Source organism: Carettochelys insculpta, chromosome 4, assembly GCF_033958435.1.
Source record: "Carettochelys insculpta isolate YL-2023 chromosome 4, ASM3395843v1, whole genome shotgun sequence".
Lineage (NCBI taxonomy): Eukaryota > Metazoa > Chordata > Testudines > Carettochelyidae > Carettochelys > Carettochelys insculpta.
Genome location: NC_134140.1, coordinates 26,342,465 through 26,370,267, shown reverse-complemented (window position 1 = coordinate 26,370,267; position 27,803 = coordinate 26,342,465). Strand labels below are relative to the sequence as shown.

The window sequence follows — 27,803 nt, the reverse complement described above, 5'->3', positions numbered from 1 at the left end:
TCTCTCTGCCGGCAAGCGGAAGTGCAGCTACCGGAAGTGCCGGGTCGGACCGGGCGGGTAGTGGCCCCTGGGGATAGATCGAGCCGGCGTGGGGCGGGCGCGGTGATGGAGGAGAGAGGCGGCCGGAGCCGGTAGGAAGGCCGGGCGGGAGGAGGCCTTAGGGCGGCTCCCTAGGGAGAGGACACATCCCTGCCCCCCAGCGCTGGGAACAGCGTTCTGCTAGTGGGGCCAGTGACTCGGCTGTTAGCAGCTGGTGTCTGCCCCTGTTGCTGTCCCCCCCCATCAGCGCTGTCACCGGTGGTATCTGTGGGGTCAAAATAAACCTTTCCGCGCCCACAACATTGCACCAGCCTGCTGTCCCTGTGAAATATCTGTGACTAGGGCTGGTCTGGGGATCGGGATAGCTCTTCTATACCCGCCCTTACACCAACGCCCTATGCAATGCCTGTGGCTAGGGCTGATCTGGGGATCAGGATAGCTCTCCTACTTCCACCCTTACATCAGCCTCCTATGTAATGTTTCTGGCTAGGGATGACTTGATGGGTTAGTATGCCCACTGCATACTTTCCCCAATATTACAACATTCCCTATATCGGTAATTAAGGCACAACTGAGGACTGGTGTCATCCTTTGTGTATCTTGCATCCCCAATATTATACCAGTTTCCCATGTTAGATCTGTAATTAGAGCTGACTTGAGCTCCAGTATAAGGTGTATCATTCTTCACCTACCAACATTAGCCACCCCTTTCCCACCCACACACCATTTGATACTTGTAGAGAGGGCTAATGTGGGGGTTAGTACCACCTCTGCTTGTCCCCTCTTCAACATTAGGCCCACCCTTCTCACCTCCCCCACCCCAGGCACTCATGTTAGGTCTGTAAATATGACTAATGTGGGATTTAGCATGCCTGCTGTGTATCTCCCTCCTACCCAACCCACTAACAGTGGACAAGTGCTGTCCTTTCTCTTATGATATACTGGTAGCTTGGGGTAAGGTTGGGATTAGTATAAGCCTTGTATATCCTCTTCTCCATGCTCACTGGCATTAGACCAGAACCTCCCTCACTTTCACACTCAGGTTAAGCCTGTAGCTCAGTGAGGGGCAACCTAGGCTAGTGTGTGGGTCACATCCGTGATCTTCCTTCATCTCAATGCACTGTAAGATTGTTGTAACCAAGATGGTCTCTAGGATAAAAGTTTTGCTAACTGCAGTTGTGTACCAAGAATTTGTGGGCACTTTGGAAGCAGAGGAAGTACATGGCTCTTAGAATGTTGTGTGCAATCAGCACACACTTCATTTCACATGCCCATACTTTAAGTGTATTGTCTCTTTTGTAATAATGGTAGGAAAAGACCTAAGTGGACAAAAACCAGTAGAATCTGGCACCCTTGAGCATGGGCAATGGCAAACAAAATGTCTTGTGGGCCTCACATAAAACCCCAATAGGCTGCATGCTGTCCTCAGGCCACAGGTTGCTCACCACTGGAGTAGTTAGAGCTAACCTGGGTTCACATAAAGGTAGAATCAGTCTCAAATTCCTCATGTGCCCGTATTGGAGCAAACTTTTCTTTGTGTTATACTCTAGGCTGTTTTCTTCTTTATTCAGACTTCATGGAGACTTTTCAAAGAACAGCCTAAAATGTTATCAGAGAGATAGCCGTGTTAGTCTGTAGCTTTGAGAACAAGAAGCAGTCCTGTGGCACCTTACAGACTAACAGATATTTTGGAGCATAAGCTTTCATGGGCAAAGACCTGCTTCATCAGATGCATGAGTGGGGGCGGGGGGGTGATTTCAGAGGGGTATTTAAAGAGTGGGGTCCCAGCAAAAGGGAGGGCCAGAGCTGACAAGGTCTATTCAGCAAGGTGGAAATGACCCATTATCAATAGTACGCATGAAAAGAGGGAGAAACAGGTCAGATCAGACGGGGTGATATGACCCATTGTCAGAGTCTAATGGGGAGATATTAACACCCAGGGCAGAGAAGCTGCTTTTGTCAGGTGCGAGCCACTCCCAGTATCTGTTTAATCCTTGGTTAATGGATTCAAATTTGCAAACAAATTGCAGCTCAGAGATTTCTCTCTCCATCTGATTTTTGAAATTTCTTTGTTTTAGGACTACCACCCTTAAATCTGCTATTGAGTGTCCAGGGAGATTCAAGTGTTCCCCCACAGGCTTCTGTACATTACTGTTCCTGATGTTTGATTTATGTCCATTTATTCTTTTACATAGAGACTGTCCAGTTTGACCAATGTAAATTGCAGTAGGGCATTGCTGGCACATGATGACATGTATTATATTAGTAGATGTGCAGGTAAAGGAGCCCCTGATGGTATGGTTGATGTTAGGTCCTGTGATGATGTCACTGGTGTAGATATGTGAGCAGAGTTGGCAGCGAGGATTGTTGCAGGGGCTGGTTCCAGGCTTAGAGTTACTGGTTTGTGATTTATAGTGGTTGGTGAGAATTTGTTTAAGGTTGGCAGGCTCTCTGTAGGCGAGGACAGGCCTGCCTCCCACGGTCTGTGAGAGTGAAAGATTATTGTTCAGGATGGGTTGCAGATCACTGATGATGCATTGGAGAGGCCTTACCTGGGGGCTGTATGTGATGGTCAGTGATGTTCTCTTGTTTTCCTTGGGAGGCCTGTCTTGTAGCAGGTGACTTCTGGGTACCCGTCTGGCTCTATCAATCTGTTTCCTCACTTCCTTAGGTGGGAATTGTAGTTTGAGGAAGGCTTGGTAAAGGTCTTGTAGATGTTTGTCTCTGTCTGATGGATCAGAGCAAATATGGTTGTACCTTAGTGCCTGGCTGTAAACAATGGTTTGTGTAGTATGCCCTGGATGGAAGCTGGAGGCGTGTAGATAAGCATAGTGGTCCGTGGGTTTTTGGTATAGGGTGGTATTTATGTGACCGTCGCTTATCTGCACAGTAGTGTCCAGGAAGTGAATCTCTTGTCTGGGCTGGCCCAGACTAAGGTTGATGGTGGGATGGAAACTGTTGAAATCATGGTGGAACTCTTCAAGAGCCTCCTTCCCATGGGTCCAGATGATGAAGATGTCATCAATGTAGCTCAGGTCGAGGAGGGGCATTAGGGGACGAGAACTGAGAAAGCGTTGTTCTAGTTCAGCCATAAAAATGTTGGCATACTGCGGAACCATGCGGGTGTCCAAAGTACTGCCACTGATTTGAAGGTATAATTTGTTCTCAAATCTGAAACAGTTGTGGGTGAGGGCAAAGTCACAAAGTTCTGCCACTATTTGTGCCTTCATTTTGTCAGGGATAATGTTCCTAATAGCTTGGAGTCCATCTTCATGTGGGATATTGATGTAAAGGGCCTCTGCATCCATGGTGGCCAGGGTGGTGTTTTCAGGAAGGTCACTAATGGATTGTAGTTTCCTGAGGAAGTCTGTGGTATCTCAAAGAAAGCTGGGGGTGCTGGTAGCACAGTGTCTCAGTAGAGAGTCCACATATCCAGACAGTCCTGTAGTGAGGGTGCCAATGCCTGAGATGATGGGGCATCCGGGATTCCCAGGTTTATGGATCTTGGGAAGCAGGTAGAAAATACCTGGTTTGGATTCAAGGGGCGTGTCTGTGTTAATCTGTTCCTGTGTTTTTATAGGGAGGGTCTTGAGTGTATGCTGTAGTTTCTTTGTGTATTCCTCAGTGGGATCCTTGGACAGAGGCTCGTAGAATGCGGTATTGGAGAGTTGCCTGGCAGCCTTCTTTTGGTAGTCTGTCCTATTCATGATGACAACAGTGCCTCTCTTGTCGGCCTCTTGGATGACAATGTCAGAGTTGTTTCTGTGGCTGTTGATGGCATTGCGTTCTGCACGGCTGTGGTTATGGGGTAAGCAATGCTCCTTTTCCACAATTTCTGCCTGCGCATGCCAGCGGAAGCATTCTACGTATAGGTCCAGTTTGTCATTTGGACCATTGGGGGAGTCCATGAGGAATTCTTTTTCTTGTACCGTAGGTCGGAGGGTACCTGTGGGTCAGTGTGCTGTTCTGTGTCATGTTGGAAGTATTGCTTGAGTTTTAGATGGCCAAAGAAGGCTTCCAGATCACCACAGAACTGTATCCAGTTTGGGGGGCGGGGGCAGAAAGAGAGTCCTCGAAAAAGGGCAGATTCTTCTACCGGGCTGAGTGTATAGTTGGATAGATTGACAATATTGCTGGGTGAGTTAAGGGTACCACTGTGGTAGCCCCATTGTAGCCTAGAATGTTGTTGACATTATTCCTGATAAGGTGGTGGCTTTCCACACGTTTGGGTTCCCTTCCCCAAGGGGAATGAGGTACTTGCACTCACTATCCTTAAAACACACATACACCAAGGTTGCAGATTGCTTCCATAAACTATCAGGTACTGTGCAGCAGGGAGAGGTTATAAGGACTATTACACTGTTACGGGGTTTTCAGTGAGCTCTGCTAGGAACTTTAGCAATAGGTGCAATGAAATAATACCTCATAATAGTAGTTGAGAAGCTGCATAAAATTATCATACGTTAGAAGGAGACACATCGTAAAGACCACAGGATGGTGCCCTGTAGTATTTCTGAGACATTGATTGGTAATTATTTTAATTGTAGGATGCAAATATGCTTTTTTTTTTTTTGGTGGGTGACCTAAGTAAATTTCAAACTTATATTCAGTAGTGAAGAAGAGTCCCTATAAGCTCCAATTCTTTCTATTTTCCTACGTCTAAAGCTAATGAGAGAAGGAGATACCTTTTCCTTTTGACAAAATTTAAGTGAAAACATAGATTATTATATAGTGTTGTTTCATTTGGGAACAAATCATAGATGTTTTCTGTACCAGATTACTTTTGTGAACATCCTGAAGAGGCTTTAAATATGGTGTACTTTCTTTTCAGAACAAAGTTAGTGTCCTGAATTTGTCTAATGCCAGTATAGTTTATGTATCTGAGAACAATAAGTGAAATGTGCTTAATGCTGCAACACTGAGCACAATATAAATTGTTTGGTAATAATTGAGTTTGTTCATTGCAGGATTTTCTGTTCTGTATTTAAAGAATTAAGAAACTGAGTTTTTCCTGTACCATATACCTACTTGCAGTAAAGTTTATGGATCTTCTGTGTTCTGTTTGGTAAAGTCTAATACATATTTAAGTGAATACAGCATTTGTATTATTATAAAAGCATTGACCTTGTAAACGCAGGATTGTGAGTTCAATCCTTGATGGGGCCTTTCAAAATTCTGGAACAGGCTACATTTAAAAAAAAAAACTGTGAGCAATGGGGATAGGTCCTGCTGTGAGTGCAAGGGACTGGACTCAATAAACGCTCAAGGTCCCTTCCAATTCCATGAGATATGTGGGTATATGTATGTATAAAGTTCAATTTTATGCAGTATCTTCATTACCAGATATTTGTGTAAAAACTCATGGTAGTAAGAAATACTCACTGTAATAAAACTTTTGGTGTCTGTATTGCTACAGCTATTGATCACCAACAGTTTTTTCATTAATCTTTATATGGCCTGAATATCATTAGACACCTGCATTAGCTCTGTCTTCCTTGCAAGATAGGGAAAATAGTGGTAATACATTAATTTTAATGTCATTTAAAATTTGTTCTGCAATTATGCTGTTGTAGGTAATCAAAGGGTGTTCTAGCATGGACACTGTTGCTAGCCATAGCTGTCATCTTCTTCAGCAGCTGCATGAACAGCGCATTCAAGGCCTTCTCTGCGACTGCATGTTGGTAGTAAAAGGAGTCTGCTTCAAAGCACATAAAAATGTGTTAGCTGCTTTCAGTCAGTATTTCAGGTATGTAGTGGGAAAATATTTTTATTGGTGAAATAAATAGTATACCATATAACTCATGTTTTACTTCTGAGGAGAGAAGTTTCCTGCTACTTAGGAAACAATGAATCTAATCACAGGTCAGAAGGAAAAAAAAATAAAGGGAACTTGGATCACTTGTGTATTTCACATCTGGTCTAATTAGAAATTATGGTCTGTCTAATTTATTTTGTATTTGTACATATTTAACCAGTAAACTCTTTGGGATTCTCTTTTTATTACATGAATACAGTGTCTGGAATAGTGGAATCCCAGTGTCTGGAGAATATTGGATAAACATGCAGTACGTAGTAATGTAGTGATTTGTAGTCTCAGAGGGCCAGCCATGTTAGTCTGTAGCTTCACAAAAAAGCAGTGAGGAGAGCCAGGTGGGAGATTTACTGTATCAGACAACCAGTTCATCCCCTTCTGCTGTTTGGTTTTTAAAAGGAAACTGAGCAGGAGGACAGCTTCTTTTTTTAGTTCTTCCAAATCTGTGTCTGAATCAAATTCACATTGCAATCTCTTGATGTGCTAATGAGTACATCTGAAACATCTTAAAGTTAAGCAAAACATCAGTCATGTATCACTTTAAAGACTAACAAAATAAGTTATTAGGTGATGAACTTTCATGGGACAGAACCACTTCTTCAGATCTATAGCATGTCCAGTCCAGACTCAGTTATGTAGCACAGAGGTCCAAAAAATTGCAATAAAAATGGACAAGTCAAATGCATGGAACTAAAGGAGGAGGGTGAGGGGTGGTGGACGTTGTTAAGTGTCTTGCCTGAGATAATTATGAACACTGAAGGATGGGAGACAGTCCTTGTAATGCATGAGATAATGCTGTCCCTGTTCATACCAAGTGTTAATGTGTCAAATTGAGTTTCTTAAAGTGTGTTAATAGCCCTTGCAGTAAGCAGCATCTGCTACTCACTTGCGTGGGGATGCTGGGCAAGACAGTTTTCCTTGCTTGTCAGTGAATAATCTGGTATTTTTCTTAACTGTTTTTTGTACCATCTCTAAAGCTTGTGCTAACAAAAATCCATAAAAACAGTAAGTTGGACAAGGTGGTTTATAGTGACTTCATGAGGGGAAGGAAAATTGACATTCAAATGCTTCTCCACTTGTTTTAGTAACAGAGAGGAAGCCGTGCTAGTCTATATACTATCAAAACAAAAAAGGAGTAAAGTAGCACTTTAAAGACTAACAAAATAATTTATAGGTGAGCTTTCGTGGGGCAGACCCACTTGTTCAGACCATAGCCAGACCAGAACAGACTCAATATTTAAGGCATAGAGAACCAAAAACAGTAATCGAGGTTGACAAATCAGAAAAAAATTATCCAGGTGAGCAAATCAGAGAGCGGAGGGGTGAGGAGTCAAGAATTAGATTAAGCCAAGTATGCAAAAGAGCCCCTATAGTGTCCCAGAAAATTTACATCCTGGTTCAAACCACGTGTTAATGTGTCGAATTTGAATTCGGAAGAGAGTTCAGCAGTTTCTCTTTCCAAAGCAGACTGAAAATTCTTCTTCAATAAGACGCAGACTCTTCAGTCATTAACAGAATGGCCCACTCCATTAAAATGTAGACTAACTGGTTTGTGGATCAGGAGTGTGTTGATGTCTGTTTTGTGCCTATTAACTCTTTGTCTGAGAGGGTTTGAAGTCTGTCCAATATACAAAGCATCTGGGCATTGTTGGCACATGATTGCATATATGATGTTAGCTGAGTATTCTCACCAACAGCCACAGTCTATACCGCAGGAACACCAGTCCTGGGACTTTTCTTTGCAACAAAGCCAGCTGCCAGCTTTGTCCACATATCTGTTCTGGAGATACCATTACTGGACCTAACCAGGTTAGTCACAGAATCACAGGCACATTCTCATGTTCCTCAACTAGCATCATATATGCCACAAACCAGTTAGTCTACATTTTAAAGGAGTGGGCCATTCTGTTAATGACTGAAGAGTCTGCATCTTATTGAAGAAGAATTTTGAGTCTGCTTTGGAAAGAGAAACTGCTGAACTCTCTTCCGTATTCAAATTTGACATATTAACACGTGGTTTGAACCAGGATGCAAATTTTCTGGGACAGTAAAGGGGCTGTTTTGCATACTTGCCTTAATCTAATTCTTGACTTCCCCCCGCCCATATGCTCTCTGATTTGCTCACCTTGATAATTTTTTTCTGATTTGTCAACCTCGATTACCGTTTTTGGTTCTCTGTTCCTTAAATATTGAGTCTGTTCTGGTATGGCTATGGTCTGAAGAAGTGGGTCTGTCCCACAAAAGCTCACCTAATAAATTATTTTGTTAGTCTTTAAAGTGCTACTTTACTGCTTTTCCACTTGTTTTAGTGTCATAGCACAGTCAATAATAAATTATAATTTGGATTTGTGCCCAAAGACTTTTGGCCATCAGGTTTAAACTTAAGGGAGTTAGGTGCCCATTTCTTTAGGATGCTTTCAGCAATCCAGGCCACATAAAATAAAAACAGTATTACAGTATGTTTCAGTAGTATGTATATAAATAAAGTGATTTTGTTCTATGGCTATGCCTGCAGCTTGAAAAGTTTGCCAGCCATTTAAATCTACTTGTTCGAGGTACAGCTCTAAGAAGGATGAGCCCTCATGAAATATACTAGCGGAGCCCAAAGTAAAAGATCTGTTGCTGGAAGGGGAACTATACCTTGGTTTCCTGACTGTGGGGTCCCATATTTCTTTTCATTTTGATTTGCTAAATGTAGAGCTCCCTTTCTCATTCCCCAGTGTTTGCCAAGAAGAATGGGGAGGCTCCCATTTCAGTCTATTCACTTCTTCACAGTCAACCAACACAACATTAAGGTTGATATTTAAAACACTTAAAATAGGAAATTACAAGTGTTGGGTGAGACTTTCAAAAGCACCCAGCTATGGTGTGGCTGCTCTTTTAACGTCAACAGTAAAACTCCCATTTTATTCAAAGGAAGCAGAGTTCCAGAGCTAGGTTAATTCTGAGCAGCTTAAAAACTCACTATCAGTAAGTATCAGAGCAACTTTCTCTCAGCCCCTGTATTACATACCAAGTTACTGATTCACATTGGCTTAGGATATTATGTTTGCTAGATATTGTATTAACAGTTGTTCAGACTAGCAAGGTACATGCTTGTGTATCATAACAAGTTATGCTTTATTTCATCAGAAGCCTGTTTCAGAATTCTCCGGGCCAGAAGAATGATGTTTTTCACTTGGACATTAAAAATGTGGGTGGCATAGGTCAGATCTTGGACTTCATGTACACTTCGCACCTTGATCTTAGCCAGGACAATGTACAAGCTATGTTGGATATTGCACAATGTCTACAAGTGCAAAATGTGCTGAACATTTGCCACACTTTTTTAAAATCTTCTACAGCTGTAGAACAGCCTGCCAGCATGCCTTGCAATAGTGTGTTCACCTTGCAAAATACTTTGGCTACAGAGACTAACTGTATAAATGAAAGTTATGGTACTAACTTACTGCATGAATGCTCATCAGATGCACAAGCGAGTAAAGTGTTGGATGACCATCATTCCCATGGATCACAATCTATTAATCTTCATACTTCCTCAGGTGATGTGCAGAAACAGACACAGGACTCCTTAGATGGCAATTGTGCAGAGCTACCATTTAAACAGCCAAATTATTATTATAAACTGCGTAACTTTTATAGCAAGCAGTTCTACAAGCAAAATGCATGTTCCAACCAGGAGAGAATAACAGAACAGTCCTTTGCTTTCAATACATCTACTGAACTAAGTACAGTAGAGAACAATTCTTGTACTGTCAATCAGTCTGAATGTATTTTGGAATCCTCTGACCACTTACCATCAAACTTTCTGGCTCAGTCCTTGAATGAATCTGTTTCAGACCAAGATTTGGAAAGCACATCCTTGCAGCCTACCAAACAGATGCGGTTGAAAAAGGCAATACACCTGAAAAAACTGAATTTTTTAAGATCACAGAAGTCTGCGGAACAGTTGTCTGAACCTAAGAGAGATGACAACGGCATAACAAGGGTGATTGAATCTGTAAATGAAACTACCATGGAGATGACAAATATTAGTGTTGTTGAAGAAAAAGAAACTGAAGATCTTGTTAGTTCAGAGAATTTTGAACAAGCTGTTGAAACGGAAAGATCTCAGGGTCCTTCAGAACAAGATGAGCAATCCCAGGTTCTTCAGTCACAAAGGCAATATACTTGTGAATTATGTGGAAAGGCTTTTAAACATCCAAGCAATTTGGAGCTCCATAAAAGGTCTCATACAGGTACAATTATTTAATGCTTTCAGGTTAAATATTTAATAATGAGATAAATAGGAAAATGTCATTCAGGACTTCTCCTAATTCAAAGACAGGAGTTACATAGAGATTCACTTTGAAAATTGTACTTTCTATGGTAAACCATGTAGGGAAATCAATGGCAGGGCTATCTTAAATGTATAGAAGAAAACTTTTAGGTTCAGTTAAGTCTGTTTTCCCTCAACTAAATGTTAAGGTTTCCCTTAAAAGCACACTTTGTAATGTTTAAATATAAATTTCATATTTTTTCTCACCTTTAAAGGAGATGCCTTCTTAATCCTAAGAAAATTCTGCGCCCAAAAGTTAAACAGTCTATGCAAAATAAAATTATATGCACAATATTTTTAAAATTCTACAAAATTCTGCAAATATTTTTCATCAGACGTGGCTCCAGCAGGGGCATTTGGAGCACAGGCCATTGACTGCGCTGGGGTAGATCTCCCTGAAGTCTCCACCACCTCCAGTACTGGGACTTGGCAGTGTGGCTGCACGCAACTTTGACACAGTGCAAGAGCTGGGCCTGGCCCAGAATCGCCTGGGCTGCTGTCTCTCTGCACCAGGGGTGGGTGGGCAGGCTCAGCCCAGCACGATCCAAGTATGGTGGTGATTAGTATAGGGGATCCATGCTTGGGGTGAGAGGTTTTTGTATTGGGAAAGCTAGTGGCTCAGTGGAAGATTTGGATGCATGGGAGCTTGGTGTGTGTGTGGCGGGGGGCGTGGGTTGTTTTCAGGTATAGTGGTATGGGATTCTGTAGGGGATCCAAGTGAAAGTGCTTGGGGCTCCGGGGGGGGAGGGGGCACAGCTGGTTTGGGTGTGGGGAGAAGAGGCTTGGTGGGAAGGGTCCTGAGTGTAGGGGCTTTAGTGGAAGAGTCTGGGTGCTCAGGGATTGGGACTCGATGGGTTGGGCATCCAGTTGAAGCTGGTTTGGGTCCCACTGGGGCAGTAGGGCTTGTCAGAGGGAAAGGGCTTGTCAGGGTGAGTGATCAACAGACCTGCTTAACAGGGGACTCCCTGCTGCTGTCGAGGGGATGTCGCAAGCCCAACTTTGCTTCCCCCATGATTTCCCTATCGTTCCTCATCTCGTCCCCCTCCTTCACTGTCCCATCTCCCTCCCTTCATTTCCATATTCCTTTCCCCCGCCCAAATCCTTTCCTATGCCTCTTCACCCCACCTCCTCACTCTCCCCACTTCCTCCTTTCCCTTGCCTTCCTTTACTCAGCCCCACCAGGGGCACTCACTGTTACACAGAAAATAGGAGTGATCCTAGCACACAGCATGGGAGCATGATTGAGACTAGAATGGAAAAGGCAGCATTCAGCTGCAGGCAGTGGAGCCTAGATGCAACCTCCTTCAGCTTAGGTAGCTCTGTCTTCTTAGAAATGGGGAAAGGGCAGTGGCATGTAATCCTACATGCCTTTGTGTGCCCCAAACCTGTCCCCACACAGCTCCTTACTGCTGATGTTTTCTGTAGGAAGCACAGGTATTTGGGAAGGGTGGTTTTGTTTTGTTTTGTTTTGTTTTTTGTTTTGTGGATGTGCAGTCTCACAGAATTCCCCCACGAGCAGTCTTTTGTGTACTATATGTAACCATCCAAAAGCACACACACGTGGAGAAACGACAATGTAAATGGGTGTGGGTGAGAAAAACTAGTAAAGGACCTGTAAATACCTCTTCTGTAGTATTTCACAATGAATTGAGGCCATCGTAAATCATACATGGATTTGTTTTTGTTTTGTTTCTCAATTTTGTACAGTATCAAACATACTCTGGCAGTTATAGTATTTATCAAGATTTCTATTGAAAAAGTCTATGGTCCCAGAGTACTATACTTGGTAGAGAAAATGAGGGGGTTTGAATAATCTGGCTATACACTTGTAAAATCCATTCAGATAAAAAATTGTGCATATATTGTTTTCTAAAAACAGAATTCACAGGTTTAGATTTCTTTTGTCACAGCAAAAATTAAACCCATTCTAGCTTTTTAGCTCATCACTATGAATGTTTAATGTCACCAACGAATAAAGTTTCAGATCTACAGCAAACTCGTTCGAAAAACCTTTTGTAAAATTATAGTTTAGCTGTTCAAGCAATACCATAATTTCCATAATTTATCATGGCTTCTTTCATGAGGGCAAAACAAATTAATGTTTTGTGCCCCTCTTTTTTCCTTTATACTCCAGTAGCTCATGACATAATTTACAAATGCATATAAATTCATCTTTCCAAATAAATACATCCACTTGTCAGATTATGCATTTTTTGCACAGACGTCAAGGAGAATATGGCCCTTGTTTTAATATACATTCATTTCTCTATTAAATCGTGGTCTTTAGTAGTGAGAATTTAGATTTCCATGAATTGTTAGTGAGCAGCCTTCCAGAAACAAGAAAATTTGAATTTTTCCAGCATAAGGTTGCCTCCAAAAGTCTATTCACTTTTTTATAAGGTTTTCTGGATGTTTGTGTTACAACTCATACGTGTCTGTTTTTTCAAAAATGAAGTTGCTCAGGCATTAGGTAAGTTTCTTTGGACAGAAAAATATATTTCATACCAATGTAATAAACCATTTTAAATTTATTATGAAAAAAGATATATTGTAAATTCAGGACTCCATGGGGTATTCTTTTATTTATTCAGAGACATATGTGCTTTATAGCACAAACAAAACATCATACAGTTTCATTTCAGAGAGAATGCATGCGAACACTGAACAGTGGGGACTTCAAAGAAGGACAAGGGTTGAAGGGCTCATATATTGGGTGCAAGAGCCGTGGCTTGGGGTGCAAGGTGGGGTGGGGCTGGAGATGAGGAGTTTGGGGTGCAGGAACCATGCTCTAGGTGTGGGAAGTATCTCTGGGCTGGCAGGGTATGGTTTTAGGGTGGTACTGGGGATAAAGGCTTTGTTGTACAGTAAACCCTCAAAATACACAGCTTCAGGCTGCACATAACATGCGTTAATGTGAGTTAAGCACAAAGTGAAGCTGCTCTGCTGCCGTCAGCTTGCCTAGGGCAGCTAAGCAGGCTAAGAGCCCCTTCTCCCTGCCTTCCCCCAGTGACGCTGCTGTCAGTCTGACAGCCACATGGCTGAGAGAAAGCAGGGAAAAGCAGCCAGGAAATTGACCAGCCTTGATGGGCTGTTCAGCTCCCAGGTCCTGCAAGCAGCGGGGAGGCAGGAACTAGTCTGCCCCCTTCTTCTTGGCTCCCCACCTCTCTGGGAGCCAGGAACGCAACCCCCATGTAACCCATGTAACTTGAGGGTTTACTGTACAGGAGGATATTCAGGGCTAGGGGAGGGTGGCTCCAGGTGAGGCAGGGGTTGGGGCTTGGGCTTGGCAGTGAGGAGCTACCCTCTGTAAGCCATGGTAGATCCATGCTGTGGCCAGCACCGACCTCTGCAGCTTCAGAGCTTGGGGTCAATGTCTTGGGAACATCTCTTTCTGCACTGCAGCCCCAAGCCTCTGTGCAGGGCTTAATGGGAAGCTGCCCAGCTTAAGGGGGAACAGATGAGACTCTGCCCCCTCCAACAGTTCGTAGAGTGGGATGGGTGGATGGGCTATAGCAGTGCATGACTAGGAAATTGAGACAGATGGCAAGGCCGTGTGGGTAGCTAAAGCAGTAAGAAGTATATTAAACAGAAAGACAAGAGGGCGACACACCAGGATGTGGAGGGAAGAAAATATGATGCTTTGTTTGCTTGCCTTGCTAAGTATATTCCTGTGCCATGTATATTCTGTGACTCAGTGTACTTTGTGGTGTGAATTCTGTTGAGCGTACTGCATCTGTGTTCCTTGTAATGTGTTGCTTCCTATTTATTTGTGTGTACAATTTAAGACATTAGATGTTGTTACATTAATCTAGAAATTCCTCTATAATCTGAATATCTAGGAGAGAGGTAATATATGTGCCTGTCTGACAACCGAGGGCAGATATGGAAGCTCTTCTAACAATCAGTGTAGCTTTTTGGGTGTTAGAAGCAGGATGTTGAAAGGTTTGTTTGTGCATCAGTGGATTTCAGCTCCCTGACACCACCAGGTTCTTCAGTGTTTTGAGAGCCCTTACTTTGCCTTGCAGGTTTATAGTCGGTGCACCCCCACCCAGTGGGAACCGGGGTGTGGGTACAGGTGGGAGGAGGGGACAACAGCCATGTGCGCCCTGCCCCATCCATGTTGCACCCACTCTCCACCCATACCCTGCCCATGCTCCCTGCTCCGCCCAGGGCCCACCCTCTTCCCTCACCTATGCATTGCGCTGCAACCCCTCCCCGCTCCCACCCACCTCTTCCTGTGAAAATACTGCACCACTTCCACTGAGTGTAGGGTCATTTCCCCACCTCACCCCCCAGAGCAGTGCAGCACTGACTCTAAGTGGGGGAAGGGGTGATGCTGGGAGTTGCGTGAGACACTCCGTATACCTCCACACATCACTCCTGCCTCAGTTCCCAAGACCTTTGAAGTATACCCCTGCATTATCCGGCACTTAATCATTAGAGGCTCTCAGAAGTTACCCAGTGAGCTGCCCTCATAGGAATAGTACACATCAGTTTGATTCAGCTACAGATCAGCTCAAATATAACATAATACTGAGATACAGTTATAGGGCAAACACTGTGTTTTAGTCAAGGCTGAGATTTAAGAACTGGTGAAAATAACAAATGGAAGCAGAACTGTTACATGTAAAACAAAAAAATATAACGTGCTTCCTAGAGCCTAAACTTTTAACAGGCTAAAACTCTTGTATAACATAGTTAATCTCACCATAAGGAGGGGAAAGACTGTATTTGGACACATACTGGCTAACCTAGTGAGGAGGGCTTTAAACTAGTTTCAGCAGGGACAGGGGAGCGAAGCCCACAGGTAAGTGGAGAACATGGAAACCTGGGAGGTGGGTCAGAAATGGGAGGGAGCATGGGCTACAATGTCAGAGTAAAAAGAGGGTCAGGGCAAAACAGGGAGGCAAGAGCAAATCAATATCTTAGATGCCTATATACAAATGCAAGAAGTGTGGATAATAAGCAGGAAGAACTGGAAGTGCTAATAAATAAATGCAACTATGACATTGTTGGCATCACAGAAACTTGGTGGGATAATACACATAATTGGTATGTTGATATTGAAGGGTACAGCCTGCTTAGGATGGATAGACAGGGAAGAAAGGGAGGCAGTGTTGCCTTATATATTAAAAATGTACACACTTGGACTGAGGTGGAGATGGACCTAGGAGATGGATGTGTTGAGAGTCTCTGGGTTAGACTAAGAGGGGTAAAAAAAACAAGGGTGATGTCCTGCTGGGGTTCTACTGCAGGCCACCTTCCCAGGTGGAAGAGGTGGATGAGGCTTTTTTTAAACAACTAACCAAGTCATGCAGGGCCCAGGATTTGCTGGTGATGGGGGACTTCAACTATCCAGATATATGTTGGGAAACTACTACAGCAGGGCACAGACTATCCAGTAAGTTCCTGGACTGCATTGGAGACAATTTTTTATTCCAAAAGGTTGAAAAAGCTACCGGGGGGAAGCTATTCTAGATTTGATTTTAACAAATACGGAGGAATTGGAAAAGATTACCCAAGATGGGGGATGCTGACAAATGGTTGTGAATTGCCTCTTCTCCAAGATGTAGGAGTGGAAGAGGCTTACTACTACTACTGTAATGAGGTTACACAAAATGGCTGTGGGTAGGGAAGAACATCCCTCATCATTTTTAGCCTAGTGGTTTTGGTACCCCGTGGTTCTAGCTCTACCTCAGGGAGAGAAAGAATCTGAATGCGGATCTGTTACTTCTCAGTACTAGGAGATATTCTGATGTGGGGCTCTCCCAATTTATCATCCTGTGTGCAAATAATTTTAAAAAAAATCATTGGCACAAGGAGAATGGATCCTGGGTGTCTCAGATGAGTACTGTAAGATATACAGTCATATTCATTCTCTTTCTCCTATTTTCCGCCCTTCCCTCAATGATGCTTTCATTATTTATCCACAGTGGAACAACTTCACTAGTTGAGACTGAGTATGGGAAGGGGCGCATATCAGAATATCCCATAGCCCTGTTGTTAGGATACTGACCTGAGAGGTGGCAGAACTCTTTTGAAATCATTTCTCCTCTTCAGGTGGAGAGATTTGAAGCTGGGTCTCCTACATCCCAGGTGAGTACCCTGTTTACTGGGCTAAAAGTAACGAGGGATGTAGGCCTACATCTCTGGGCTTCTTGCTAAATCAGCATAGGCCCCGAGTCACAAGAGAGAGTTTGCATCTGAGAATCCCAAGCAAAGTGAAGAGCTCAGTTTTAGGTGTCTGTTTCTGGGAGATTGGCAGGATTTAGCTCTGGTCCTTATCTTGCCACATCCTTGCTCGTCCTTGGCTAGTTTGGGGATGAAGCTGCCTAGCTTACCGTCTATTGTGAATGCCATTCTGAGGCACCTATTCCCATTCACTATATAGAGAGGCCTAGTCATCTAACCCAGGCTTTGTGAGTAATGGTGTTTTTCTAGGCACCTAAAAATTAGGTCTAGCAATGCTCATAATCTCCATACCTGTTTGTTTATGACTCTAGCCCTGGGTGCCTATGTGCATCTTTAGGCAACAAAATATTTTTAAAGATCTGGCCCTGGTCACTGGCTCCTAAATCACAGAGGGACTCCTGAAAGCTATGCATAATATAACATTAGGAAACCCTTTAATAGAGAGAACTATGGCAGAAGTATTTAGTGGCTAAACGTCCTTATGGGATAGGAGAAGAGTTGTTGAAAAAGAGTATACATTGATTCAAACTGATAATTAGGTGTCCGGACTAGAAAACTGAAGAATGTGACTAAATATCAGTATAATGGGATTACAGTATAATTCAAAAAGTACCAGTGTATTGGGCTGGTTTTCTTATTTCTTCAGTTTCTTATACAACAAATAGAGAGACTGAAATACCAGTTTATATATGGTTGAGAAATATTAAAACTTTTTGTTTTGTTTTGTTTTATGACCAACTTAGTTAGGTCAGTTGTCAGATCCTATTATAAAGGACAACTAAGAGTGTGAAGGCGTAGAGGGCAAAAGTAAAGGCAAATAGATTCAGCTAAGTTTTAGTGTGAAGTCATGGGCTCTAGACTGTTTCCCGTGTCTCTGACCAATCAGAGATAATATTCAAGTGAACAGAATCTTGCAAAGAGAGAGTAGAAGACCTCACATTTCTTTGTGAATTATTAATTTCTCAGTGAATGATTAGTGTGTTGGTTTGTGAGTGTGTGTAAAACTGTGAAACTGATGTGCTTATATATTTTTGTCTGAATTTAACAGAGTTACCACATTTCCTTCAAGTGTTTATAATTCTCATTCTCAACACATCCTGCAAGGAAGAAAAGTGTAAATGTTATGAACATTTCTATTCCTGTCCTTTCTTTGCTAGTTATTTGTTTGTGAAATATAAATTATATTCCAAAGAGATTCTCCTTTAAGAGGTAAATGACAGAAACACAATACCCATTTAATTTTCTCTTTAAATTATTTTGGTAAGTGCCCTTTTGGCTATAATTTTTGGCTAAATTATATATTTTTAACAGGAAATATAGCAATTTGAAACATTTGTATTCTGTTGAAACTATTAGATATGCCATGTTCTGTCTTTTCTCTTTTTAGGTGAGAAACCTTTTGAATGTAACATTTGTGGGAAACACTTCTCACAGGTGGGATTATTTTATTTTATGATATTTACAGTTAAACTAAATGTTTCTGCTTATTTTTATTCTAAAAATAAACTTAGTTTTGTTTACTGTGACACAAACGACATAGTCTTATCCAACATGACAATTCTAAATGTAGGATTTGGCCACCTGTAGTGGCTTTTGAAAATAGAAATTATAGTTTTTTCAAATTTCTTTAAGATATTTTCTGCCCTATTTTTTCTCCTTTTATGTAGCAGTTCTATAACCTCTCCCTCAATATGCCTTTATTTTGCTTTTCTCTCAGCAACTGGGTTTATAGCTACATTGATTTCCAGAAACGAAAAAGTCCTCCACATATTTAAAATCAAGAATACATTTACTGCCACATGGTTACAATATAGTGCCTAAAATATATAGGTATTTCATCTAGGAATACAATTTGAGTTGTGTTTAGAGGAACAGTGGAGTCAGTCTTGCATACTATTATTTTTATGTACTCTAAAATGAAAGTGTCTTAGTCACATGTACAATTTGTTGCATGTATTGTGGGCTTCTTGTACACCAAGGCTATGTCTACTCTTGCCCCCTTAGAAGTGTCAAACTTCGAAGTTGCCAAGGGGGAGAATTTGCCTAATGAAGTGCTGAATATTCATTGCAGCACTTCATTGGTGAACTGCCACCATCCTGATTAGCATGCCCCCTTTGAAGAAGGTGGCAAGTGTAGACATAGCCCAAATGTAGTAATGCAGACCTCTCCATATGGAACGCTGGGTAGCTGATAATTGCATAAATACAATCAGACTAATTTTGTTTTAGCTGAAATTCAAATAGTTTCAAAGCCTGGCATAGTAATTCAGTTAAGTTTAATTGGGAAATTAAAGTAGGGTTATTTTTCTTAATAACTGTCCCTGACTTTTAGCTATGCCTCAACTTCACCTCCAGTATTTAAATTGCAAAGTTTAAGATACTGTTCACTTGCATTTGCACACATCAGATGCCTAACTAGTTGACTTACAGTACAATCAGGTAGGCAGTTAAAAGGAGTCAGTTTGTTGTTTCCCTAAAATTTTATTACCAATATTGGAGACCACTTCTGAAAATTAAGGACTTTGCCTTTTAATTTTAATTCAGGTGGAGTATGAAGTCAATTGTTAACAGCTCTTTAGGTCAATGAGAGGGATGGAGCGGTGTAGACACACTCATAACAAATATGACCTAATGTGTAATACATCAACCTAAGACCAGCCCTAAGGATCAGAATGGGTACAACCAGGGCTTTTTTTGTGGCGAAATGCACTGGAACTCAGTTCAGGCACCTTTTTTCCATTAGAACACCAGAACAATTTTCACTGCCGGTCTTGCAGCAGCATAAGGACTGGGGCAGGAGCCCCCTTCCAGTCCCACAGCAGCACAGGAACCAGGGCAGGAGCCCCTGCCCTTCCCGCAGCAGTGCGGAGCCCAGGCATTAAAACTGAACACCCAAACCCCTATGAGGAATCATCAGACCTGAGTTCCAGTACCCTTTTTTCTATAGAAAAAAAAGCACTGGGTATAACCATTAAAAGCAGCTATGCAGAATTGTGGTGAAGATGTACCAGCCTAGGTGGAAGAACTTATTGCTGCCTTTCATGTTGATGAGGAAAAGAAAAATGGGTTGTCTTTTGTTTTTGTTTTTTTTTAATCATTAAATATTTTTTGTTTCAGGCAATTTTTTTCAAGGCTGGTATAAGTTGTTGATGGAGGATTTGTGGGAAGGGAGATGAGACAGCAAAGTATGACAAACTTAAAAAAAAAGTTATGTAACTGACTTTGTTTTTAATGAATGGGTTTAATTTTCCATCTGTCGAGAAAAGGTACCAGAAACTGTAATTTCTCTTTTTACTACCCTTAAACAGTTTTTCCCCTATCATAATCTCCTTAAGATGCAGGTAAATAAAGATAATATGGGGCTTTCATGTTTGCAAAATAGAAAGTCCACATAGCAATCCACTTGTTACTACTTTCCTATTCATAAAATGGAATTTACCTCCATCCCTATTCTTTCCTTATGTGAACGTCTCAAAAACATGTTGATTTTATATACTAGTAAGTATTGTTGAAGGAAGTGTGAGAGAGTGAAATTCTGGGTATCAGTCCCCTTATCATATCTTTCTCCTCAATCTGCAAATACAATACCATAACCCAATCTTGTAAGACTCCACCTACCAGGAAGTAAAGAGCCAAGAACATTGCCTTCTGCGTTTATAATAACTAGTTCCTCCCACCTTCCTCAGGTTTTTGTTTTGTTTTGTTTTTCTGTCACAGCCTGTAAGCGTGGGGGACTGTAGCATTGTTCTCTCTAGCCTTAATGCTTTGGTTTTGAGCCCAGTGCACAGACTACCAGTGAAGGTGATGGAAGTTACAAGTGCATAGCAAATGCTAGATCAGCATTACTTTTGTATATAGAAATAAGTGGAAGATTAATAAAAAAATGAGATTGGACATAGGAAAAAGATCAGTAAAAGGAACCTACTTTACTTGACCTTTGGGGAGAACAGCCCTTTTGCCTCCCACGAGTACACCAGCTGCTTGCCTGCATAATTTTTTGACACAGCAATTGAGGATAACATGACGGATCTCTTGCGTACCTTTTTTGCAGAACCTCTTTCAGCATATTTTCTTTGGTTATCTGCTCCCTAAGACATGCCACTTGAGCCTGGAATTTTGGTCATAAAAATTTGTAACCGGATCAAACCAGCTATCTTCTTCTGAATTAATCTGTGAAATGCAACTAGGATCATTCTGGCTCAGCTACTCTATCCCACATGATCTTTAGTAGCTTTTCCTCTGACTGAAATGTCCACGGTCTTCCTATCCCCCATCTTCCTAGCTAGTTATTATTATTCCTTATCTGAGTTAAAACACAGGGATCAAGCCAGAGGTTATAAGACAATGATAAACAGTAGAACATCTGATTTATGAACATATCAGAAATGGAGGTTATTCATAACTCTGAACCAAATGCTGTGGTTGTTCTTTCAAAAGTTTACTACTGAACATTAACTTAATACAGCTTTGAAACTTTGCTAGGCAGAAGAAAAATGCTGCTTTTAAACATCTTAATTTAAATGAAGCATGTACAGAAACAGAAATCATTTCATTGCTTTCTTAAATTATTTTTTAAAATTCCCCTGGTTTTAGTAGTTTACACCTAACAAAGAACTGTAGTGTGCTTGCTTTTCCCCTCCCCCTCCCCCTGGTCTGTCTCTGCTGCAGCCTCATTGTGTATGTCCTGTTCCAAATGAAGTTTGTGGTTAACCAATCAGTTTGTAACTCTGGTGTTTATAACTCTTAAGATTCTGCTGTACTATTGTCCTCATTCCCTAGGCTTCAAATTACTCCTGTAACAAAGGTATCAGAACTGCTAATGATAAGTTCATTCTCCTGGCATTATTAGGGGATGGGATCAACCATTACAGGTTTATTTGCATAGGGGAATTCATCAGAATAGCTGTTCTGCAATAGCTCCCCATGGGTACTGTTAGTTCAAAATATGAGTGTCCAGACTGTAAACCATTCCAGAAATGCTATTATCTTAATCTAAAATAACTGAAGTTTAGACCATCCCTGTCTTCCTGTTTGTTCTGTGGTAAGTGTAGACAGAGGTTCTGCCCTTTCTGTGGCGTGGATGCTTCAGGCTTCCCAGGTTTGCCTCACCATGGAAAATCTCCCTCCTCCTCCCAAACTCCAGTTTTACAGGGTCAGGTAATATAAAGGAGAACTTATCTTAGTTGAGACGTCCATTGTTCTCAGATCACTAGAGTCTGCTGAGTCTCCAGAACACCTGCCCTTGTTCCCATTCCTGCTATAGATTTTATTGTCTGACTCTGGCTACATCTACACTACAGAATTATGTTGAAAGAACAGCCATTATTTTGAAATAACTTTGCTACCATCTACACAACACACAATGTATTTAAAAATAAATTTGTAATAGCAGGTGCCTTATTTCAAAATTGGTAATCCTCAGTGCAGGAGGAATAACACCTCGTTAGAAACTGGTATTTCGAAATAGGTGTGATTAAGACACGGAATAGTACTATTTCAAAACAAGCCGTGATGGCCTCCAGTGGCACTATTTCTAAATAGCACTATGTGACTATGTCTACATTGCATTCCCCTTTCGGAGGAGAAATGCAAACAAGGGAAATCAAAAATTCAAACGAAGAACTGATTTACAAATATCTCACTTTATTTGCATAATCTCACACAACTGCGTTTCCAGAAGAGACTTTTCCAAAAGCAAAAACAGCCATGTAGACGGGTTTCTTTCAGGGAAAAAGCCCTGTTTTCAAAAGAACCCTTCTTTCTGAAACAAAGTAGGAAGAGAAGGAGACTAAGACAAATCAAATTACTGTTAAATAATCATCTCCCCATGACTGTAATCTGGATGTTATCTTTCTTCTTCTCTCTCTGAACAGCATCCATTTTTCAGGTGTCACTTGCTTCCAAATTTGTTTGAATCTGTGTGTCTGGTTGTTTTGGTTTTTTGGTTTTAATTTACTCCTTTTTTTGTCGTCAATTTGTTCTTGTTTATGTATAGCTGCAGAATAGATAGAGAGGTGGTTATTAGTGTGGACAACAGCATTTCTTGATCAAACAGCGTACATACTTCTTTCTCAAAATGGTGCATAGCCTTGAGCATTTTAAAATTAGAAACTGAAAGCTAGCTTCTGGATTCTGTTCTTTATGCCTCTTCATCTACAGACACCAACTTGCTAGCTTTGCCATCTTTAAACTTTTTATTCCCATCTTTTCAGGCAGGTAACCTGCAGACTCACTTACGTCGGCACTCTGGTGAAAAACCATATATTTGCGAAATCTGTGGGAAAAGGTTAGTATAGTTGTTAATCTCCTGTACAGTTAGCATGTCAGTGCTTTACGACTGTATTAATAAAATATTTGTTAACCATAATAACAACCCAGAGGCCAAGGTTTAGGTACCATGAATAGTTTGTGCTGATTTACATCACCATAGACTTTTATTTTCCATGTACCTATCACTTTTTGTGCAGTTCTGCCTTTATGGGAATACTGGTAAATTATAAGCAATGAATATTTGAAATTGCTCGTTAAAAGCTAGTACAGATGATGGGTTGAGCAAATATTTTGGTGATATTTGTGTGTATGTGTGTTTGTGTGTGGAGAGAGTACATTACTGCTGAGACTCACTAGATGTGTTTTATGGCTTAGATTTCTATTCATTGACAACTGTTTAATTAACTAAAAATATCCAATATCTATTCAATTTACACAATTTTTGGAAACTCTGGTGATCTCATGATGATAAAGTATGCACACATTTGTGCTTTTCCTTTAAAGCTGTCAATTGTCATGATGATTTAGATCCAGAATGTTTAGGGTTTTACTAAAATTTACAACAGTTGTGATCAATAGATAGGTCTTAATTTGAGTTTTTAAAATATTTCATTGAAGTCTTTACAACCCAAATATTGCTTCATTTTGCATGTAACTGAAAATACACAAACTTTTAACTGGCTTGTCTATTTTTATCTAGGATGGGCAAAATACAAAATGTAAAGAAATAGTATAATGGCAAAAAATGAAGTTGATTGTTAAAAATAGACGTTTGAAATTTAAGGTATTATGTTTGTTTAAAAAGTATTCTGAACCTGACAATTTCTCCTTAATAGCATCTGTAGGATTTTAATATTTGTGACTACAGTCCTCTAACGATTCTAGAATTGCTGTGCAGTTGAAACATTCCTGACTTCTGCTCCCTAGATGATATCCAGTTGTGGAGAGTAGTAAATAAACACTTAAACTGAATTTCCAAATTCTGTTTCAGGTTTGCTGCTTCTGGTGATGTACAGCGTCACATTATTATTCATTCTGGAGAAAAACCTCATCTGTGTGATATCTGTGGCAGAGGTATGGAAGACTGAATTTTTCTCTCTGTAGGATTTATGATTGAAATGTGAATAATGTTCTTAATCTTAGTGTCTGTTACATTCTTCCAGGGTTTAGTAACTTTAGTAACTTAAAGGAACACAAAAAGACCCATACAGCAGATAAAGTATTCACCTGCGATGAGTGTGGAAAGTCATTTAACATGCAACGGAAGTTAGTAAAGCACAGAATTAGGCACACTGGAGAAAGACCATACAGCTGTTCAGCATGTGGTAAGTCAGGTTTACAATACATATATGTTTATTTTTAAAAAACTAGTGAAAATTCATCTCATTCACTGAGGGATTTGGAAATAGACAAAGTAACACTAGATTGAAATACCTTTCCTGGATGTCTTCTGTTTGGTTTAGCTGATGGTTAAAATAGTTTTCAGATTGATTTATTATTGCTTTTTACCATCTCATACCTAAGACTTCACCACTATTGATGGAACAGGTGTTACTTTTTCAGCAAAATGCCCTGTTGTTCTCACCTGTGTGAAAGCTATTTTTTTCTTTAAGTTGTAAACAGTGCTAAGCTGAGCACAAATGATATCACAAGTGAATTTTGAATGGAGAATACAGAAAGGAAACTGGAAGAGTGAACGTTGTTTAAAGTGGTGAATCTGTTTCAAGGCCCTGTAGTCTGGATTTCCTTTAATATTGTTTTGATTAGTTTTTCTTGTATCCAGTTCATTTGATTACCACATAGGAGGTGTAGAATCTAAACGGAGAGCAAAAATGGCCCTCAAGTGAATCCATCTCTTGTATAGTTCACCATATACAAAAATTCAACACCTACTAACCCAGTGATAATGTAGCTATGCAGAAAAGTCTGGGCTTTGTAAAATTGTGTGTTAATTATAAACAGTTATATGCAAAATTATAATGTCAAAAATAAAAATATAGTCAACTGAGTGGCTTGTAGATCAGTTGTAATTTCTGAAGCTTTCACATAATTATGTTCTGTACTGTTTATTGTCATGATACTGGCCATATACAATACAGCATTAAAACAATCATTAATATGAACAAACACATGTAGAATCAGATTATACTACTTTGAAGAATGTAAAATCTCAGAATCAGTGTGTACGATTTTGGTAGAAATTGTATAAATTAGACATATCCTTTTCTCCTGGTGCAGTATGACATTGTTAATATCTTTGCTCAGTTGCAGTCTCTTACTATATTACTAGCTGTAGTTTTATAAGAATTATTTTATGTCTGGTTTCTATTTATTCTGAAAAACATGTATATAACTACTGCTTCTTAAGAAGGTGATAGTTTTTCATTATACCTGAATGCTCCTAGCAATAATAAAATTGCAACACGGAAATTATTCTGTAGTCAAAATATGTTTTCTGTTTACATTGTCCATCCAGCTAAGTTTTTAGCAGAGTACCCATCACTGTACTATCTGAAAATAGTACCTCTGTAGTGAGGCAATTACGGTAAGGCATATTTTAGATGATACAGTTCTTTCATGAAAAATGTCTTCAAAATGCCATGTTCCTCAGACTGTTACTACAGTAAATTCTGTTTTAACCGGTATTCAGGTAACCGGACTTCTCAGTTAACTGGCATATGCGAGCGGCTGGCAGTTCGTCCACTCTACCATCCAGTGTCTGCCACCCAGAGCAGCTCACCACACAGCATGGTGTCCCGCCCAGAGAGGTGCATGGCGTGGCCATGCACAAGCCACCCAGAACAGCTCCCCACACGGTGCCCCACCTAGAGAGGAGTGCAGCACAGTGCCCCACCCAGAGCAGCTAATGGCACTGCCATGCATCAGCTGCCCAAAGTGGATCACCACGTGGTGCTGCGCCCAGAGCATATTGGAATATCAGGCAACCTCCCAGTCCCAGGGCTGCAGGATATGAAAGAGTTTGTAGGGATCAAAGGGATTTGGTTCAGCAAAGACAGACACAAACTGAGAAAAGCAGTTGCTACTAATGCTTGTCACAGCCTTCCAGTGCTAGTGGGAGTTTCTGTTACTACAGACTGTGAACTGAAAGGTATGGAAGTACAGGGGAGCAAGTCAAGTCAAGAAAGAAGAAAAGAACAAATAATTTTTAAAAGAATAAAAACAAGTCTGAGTCTGTTTTAGACAGTGAATATGACACATTAGGAGTTGATCTGTAGTTTTAACACTTGATATGTCCCTCTAATCATACATGTTCACAGCACTCATACTGAGAGGAACAAAATCTAAAAGTATTAATTTTGTTTCTTAGGAAAATGTTTTGCCGGGTCTGGTGACCTTCGCAGACATGTGCGGACTCATACAGGAGAAAAGCCCTATACCTGTGAGACCTGTAACAAATGCTTCACTCGTTCTGCTGTTCTGCGGCGGCACAAGAAAATGCACTGCAAGGCTAGTGACGAGGGGCCAAATACCCTCGAGGAATTTACTCAGGCAATTGAAACTTCTGATCTTGAGAAATCTCAGCATTCTGACTCCTTTGCCCAGGAAATGTCTGTTACTTTGTTACCAGTATCAGTTAAATTTCCTGTTCGCCCAGTTGGAAATTCAGCTAGTGAATTTGATAGCTCTGCAGGGTCTTATTGCAAGTTGCGATCTATGATTCAACACCACGAGACTACAATCCATCAAAAGTTGAGTCTGGATCCTGCTGAACTCCCAAAATCTCAGACTCACCAAACTCCTCAGTCACCTTTCACGTATGCAGAGGTAGATGTGTCAGCTACAGAAGAACCTTTACAGTCTGATATTTCTATGATTCGTTCATCAATGACAACCCTGGATGGTCATTGTGGTGACCCATTGGGCAGTCGTGTATCTTCTGCTGCATATAGGAGTAATGAAGGACCATTCTTTTCCAGCATGACTCTGTGGGGCTTAGCGATGAAGACCTTGCAGAATGAGAGTGAGTTGGAACAATGAGGGTTCATGTTACTGATTCCCAGTCTTCTAGTGCAGTGGTTTTCAACCAGTGTGCCATGAGACCTGTCCAAGTGTGCTTGAAATTCATTTAATCATTTTCCCCTCACTGTGATTCTTTGCAGAGTCACCATGAGGGGAAATGCTGACTCCTAGGAGCCCATTTGGACTGGGAGGCATCTGAAAAGCTGCTTCCCAGCCCGAAGGAGCTGGCAGGAGCCTGCCTCCCCTGCTGTGGCAAGTGGGAGGAAGGGAGGACAGGAGCCTGTTGGAGCTGGGATGTGGTTTAAATGCCACATCCTGGTTCCAATGGTCTGGTGGGGAGGGGAGCCAGCTTTCAGTGGCTACTCATTTACTCAACATCCCTACCATGGCGCTGAGCAGATTTTGAAAATGTGACTGTGCGCATTGTCAAAGACTGTGTATTCTGTGGTGGATTTAAAACATTAATACACTTGGTCCTTGCTTAGCTTGTTGTATGCTCTACTGTGTGACAAACCTCTCTAGTAAGACTGTAACCAGAGTAAATATAAGTAAATGTGATGTTTCTGAGCAACTGATTTCCCTGAAAAAAGTGAGTGTGACGTAAAATTGTCTGTCTCATTGAAGTGTGCCGTGTTACTGAAAAGGTTGGGAACCACTGACCTACAGAAATTATTTTAATTTACCAGAGTAAGACCACATATTTCCGCTAGTGCACACCAACTCCATTTAATTGCCCATGTGCTATCCTGTAATGGAACTTGAGTTGTTCCAAGGCCCAGTTTCATTATTAAAAGTGCACAAACGTGAACAGAGACTTTATAAGCAAACCAGTCCTGAGGTTTGTTAGTGTAATGGTGTGGGAAAAATAGTGTTCTAGCCATAAGAGGTTGAAGTATCAATAATGGACTGCTTATCAGCAAGATCATTGGTTTACATGTCTTCATATGCATTGGTCATGTGAGATATTGAAACATTGTTAAGTACTGTACAATAGTTGTCAATAGTGCACAGTAATTGTATATCAAGGAGCTTTATTTTTACAATAAAAGCCTTTTCTAGTATTTTATAAACTATTTTGCACAGAGATTTACTTGTAGAATGTAGATCACAGTAAGAAAATGCTAATTTAATTTGAATAAAGAGAAGCTATTTTATGTAACATCTTAATTGTTCAGTGTGTTGCATCTTTAC

At 40.9% G+C, this 27,803-nt stretch overlaps 1 protein-coding gene across 1 annotated transcript; it reads left to right on the top strand.

Moving 5' to 3' along the window:
• The first annotated feature begins 16 nt into the window (after positions 1–16).
• On the top strand, positions 17–27,747 carry ZBTB49 (zinc finger and BTB domain containing 49). Its single transcript, XM_074992481.1, has 8 exons — positions 17–131; positions 5,613–5,785; positions 8,984–10,089; positions 17,749–17,795; positions 22,574–22,647; positions 23,623–23,705; positions 23,795–23,956; positions 25,960–27,747. Exons 2-8 carry the CDS (start codon positions 5,634–5,636, stop codon positions 26,628–26,630), a joined length of 2,295 nt encoding a protein of 764 aa, XP_074848582.1. The 5' UTR covers positions 17–131; positions 5,613–5,633; the 3' UTR covers positions 26,631–27,747.
• The last annotated feature ends 56 nt before the right edge of the window (positions 27,748–27,803 follow it).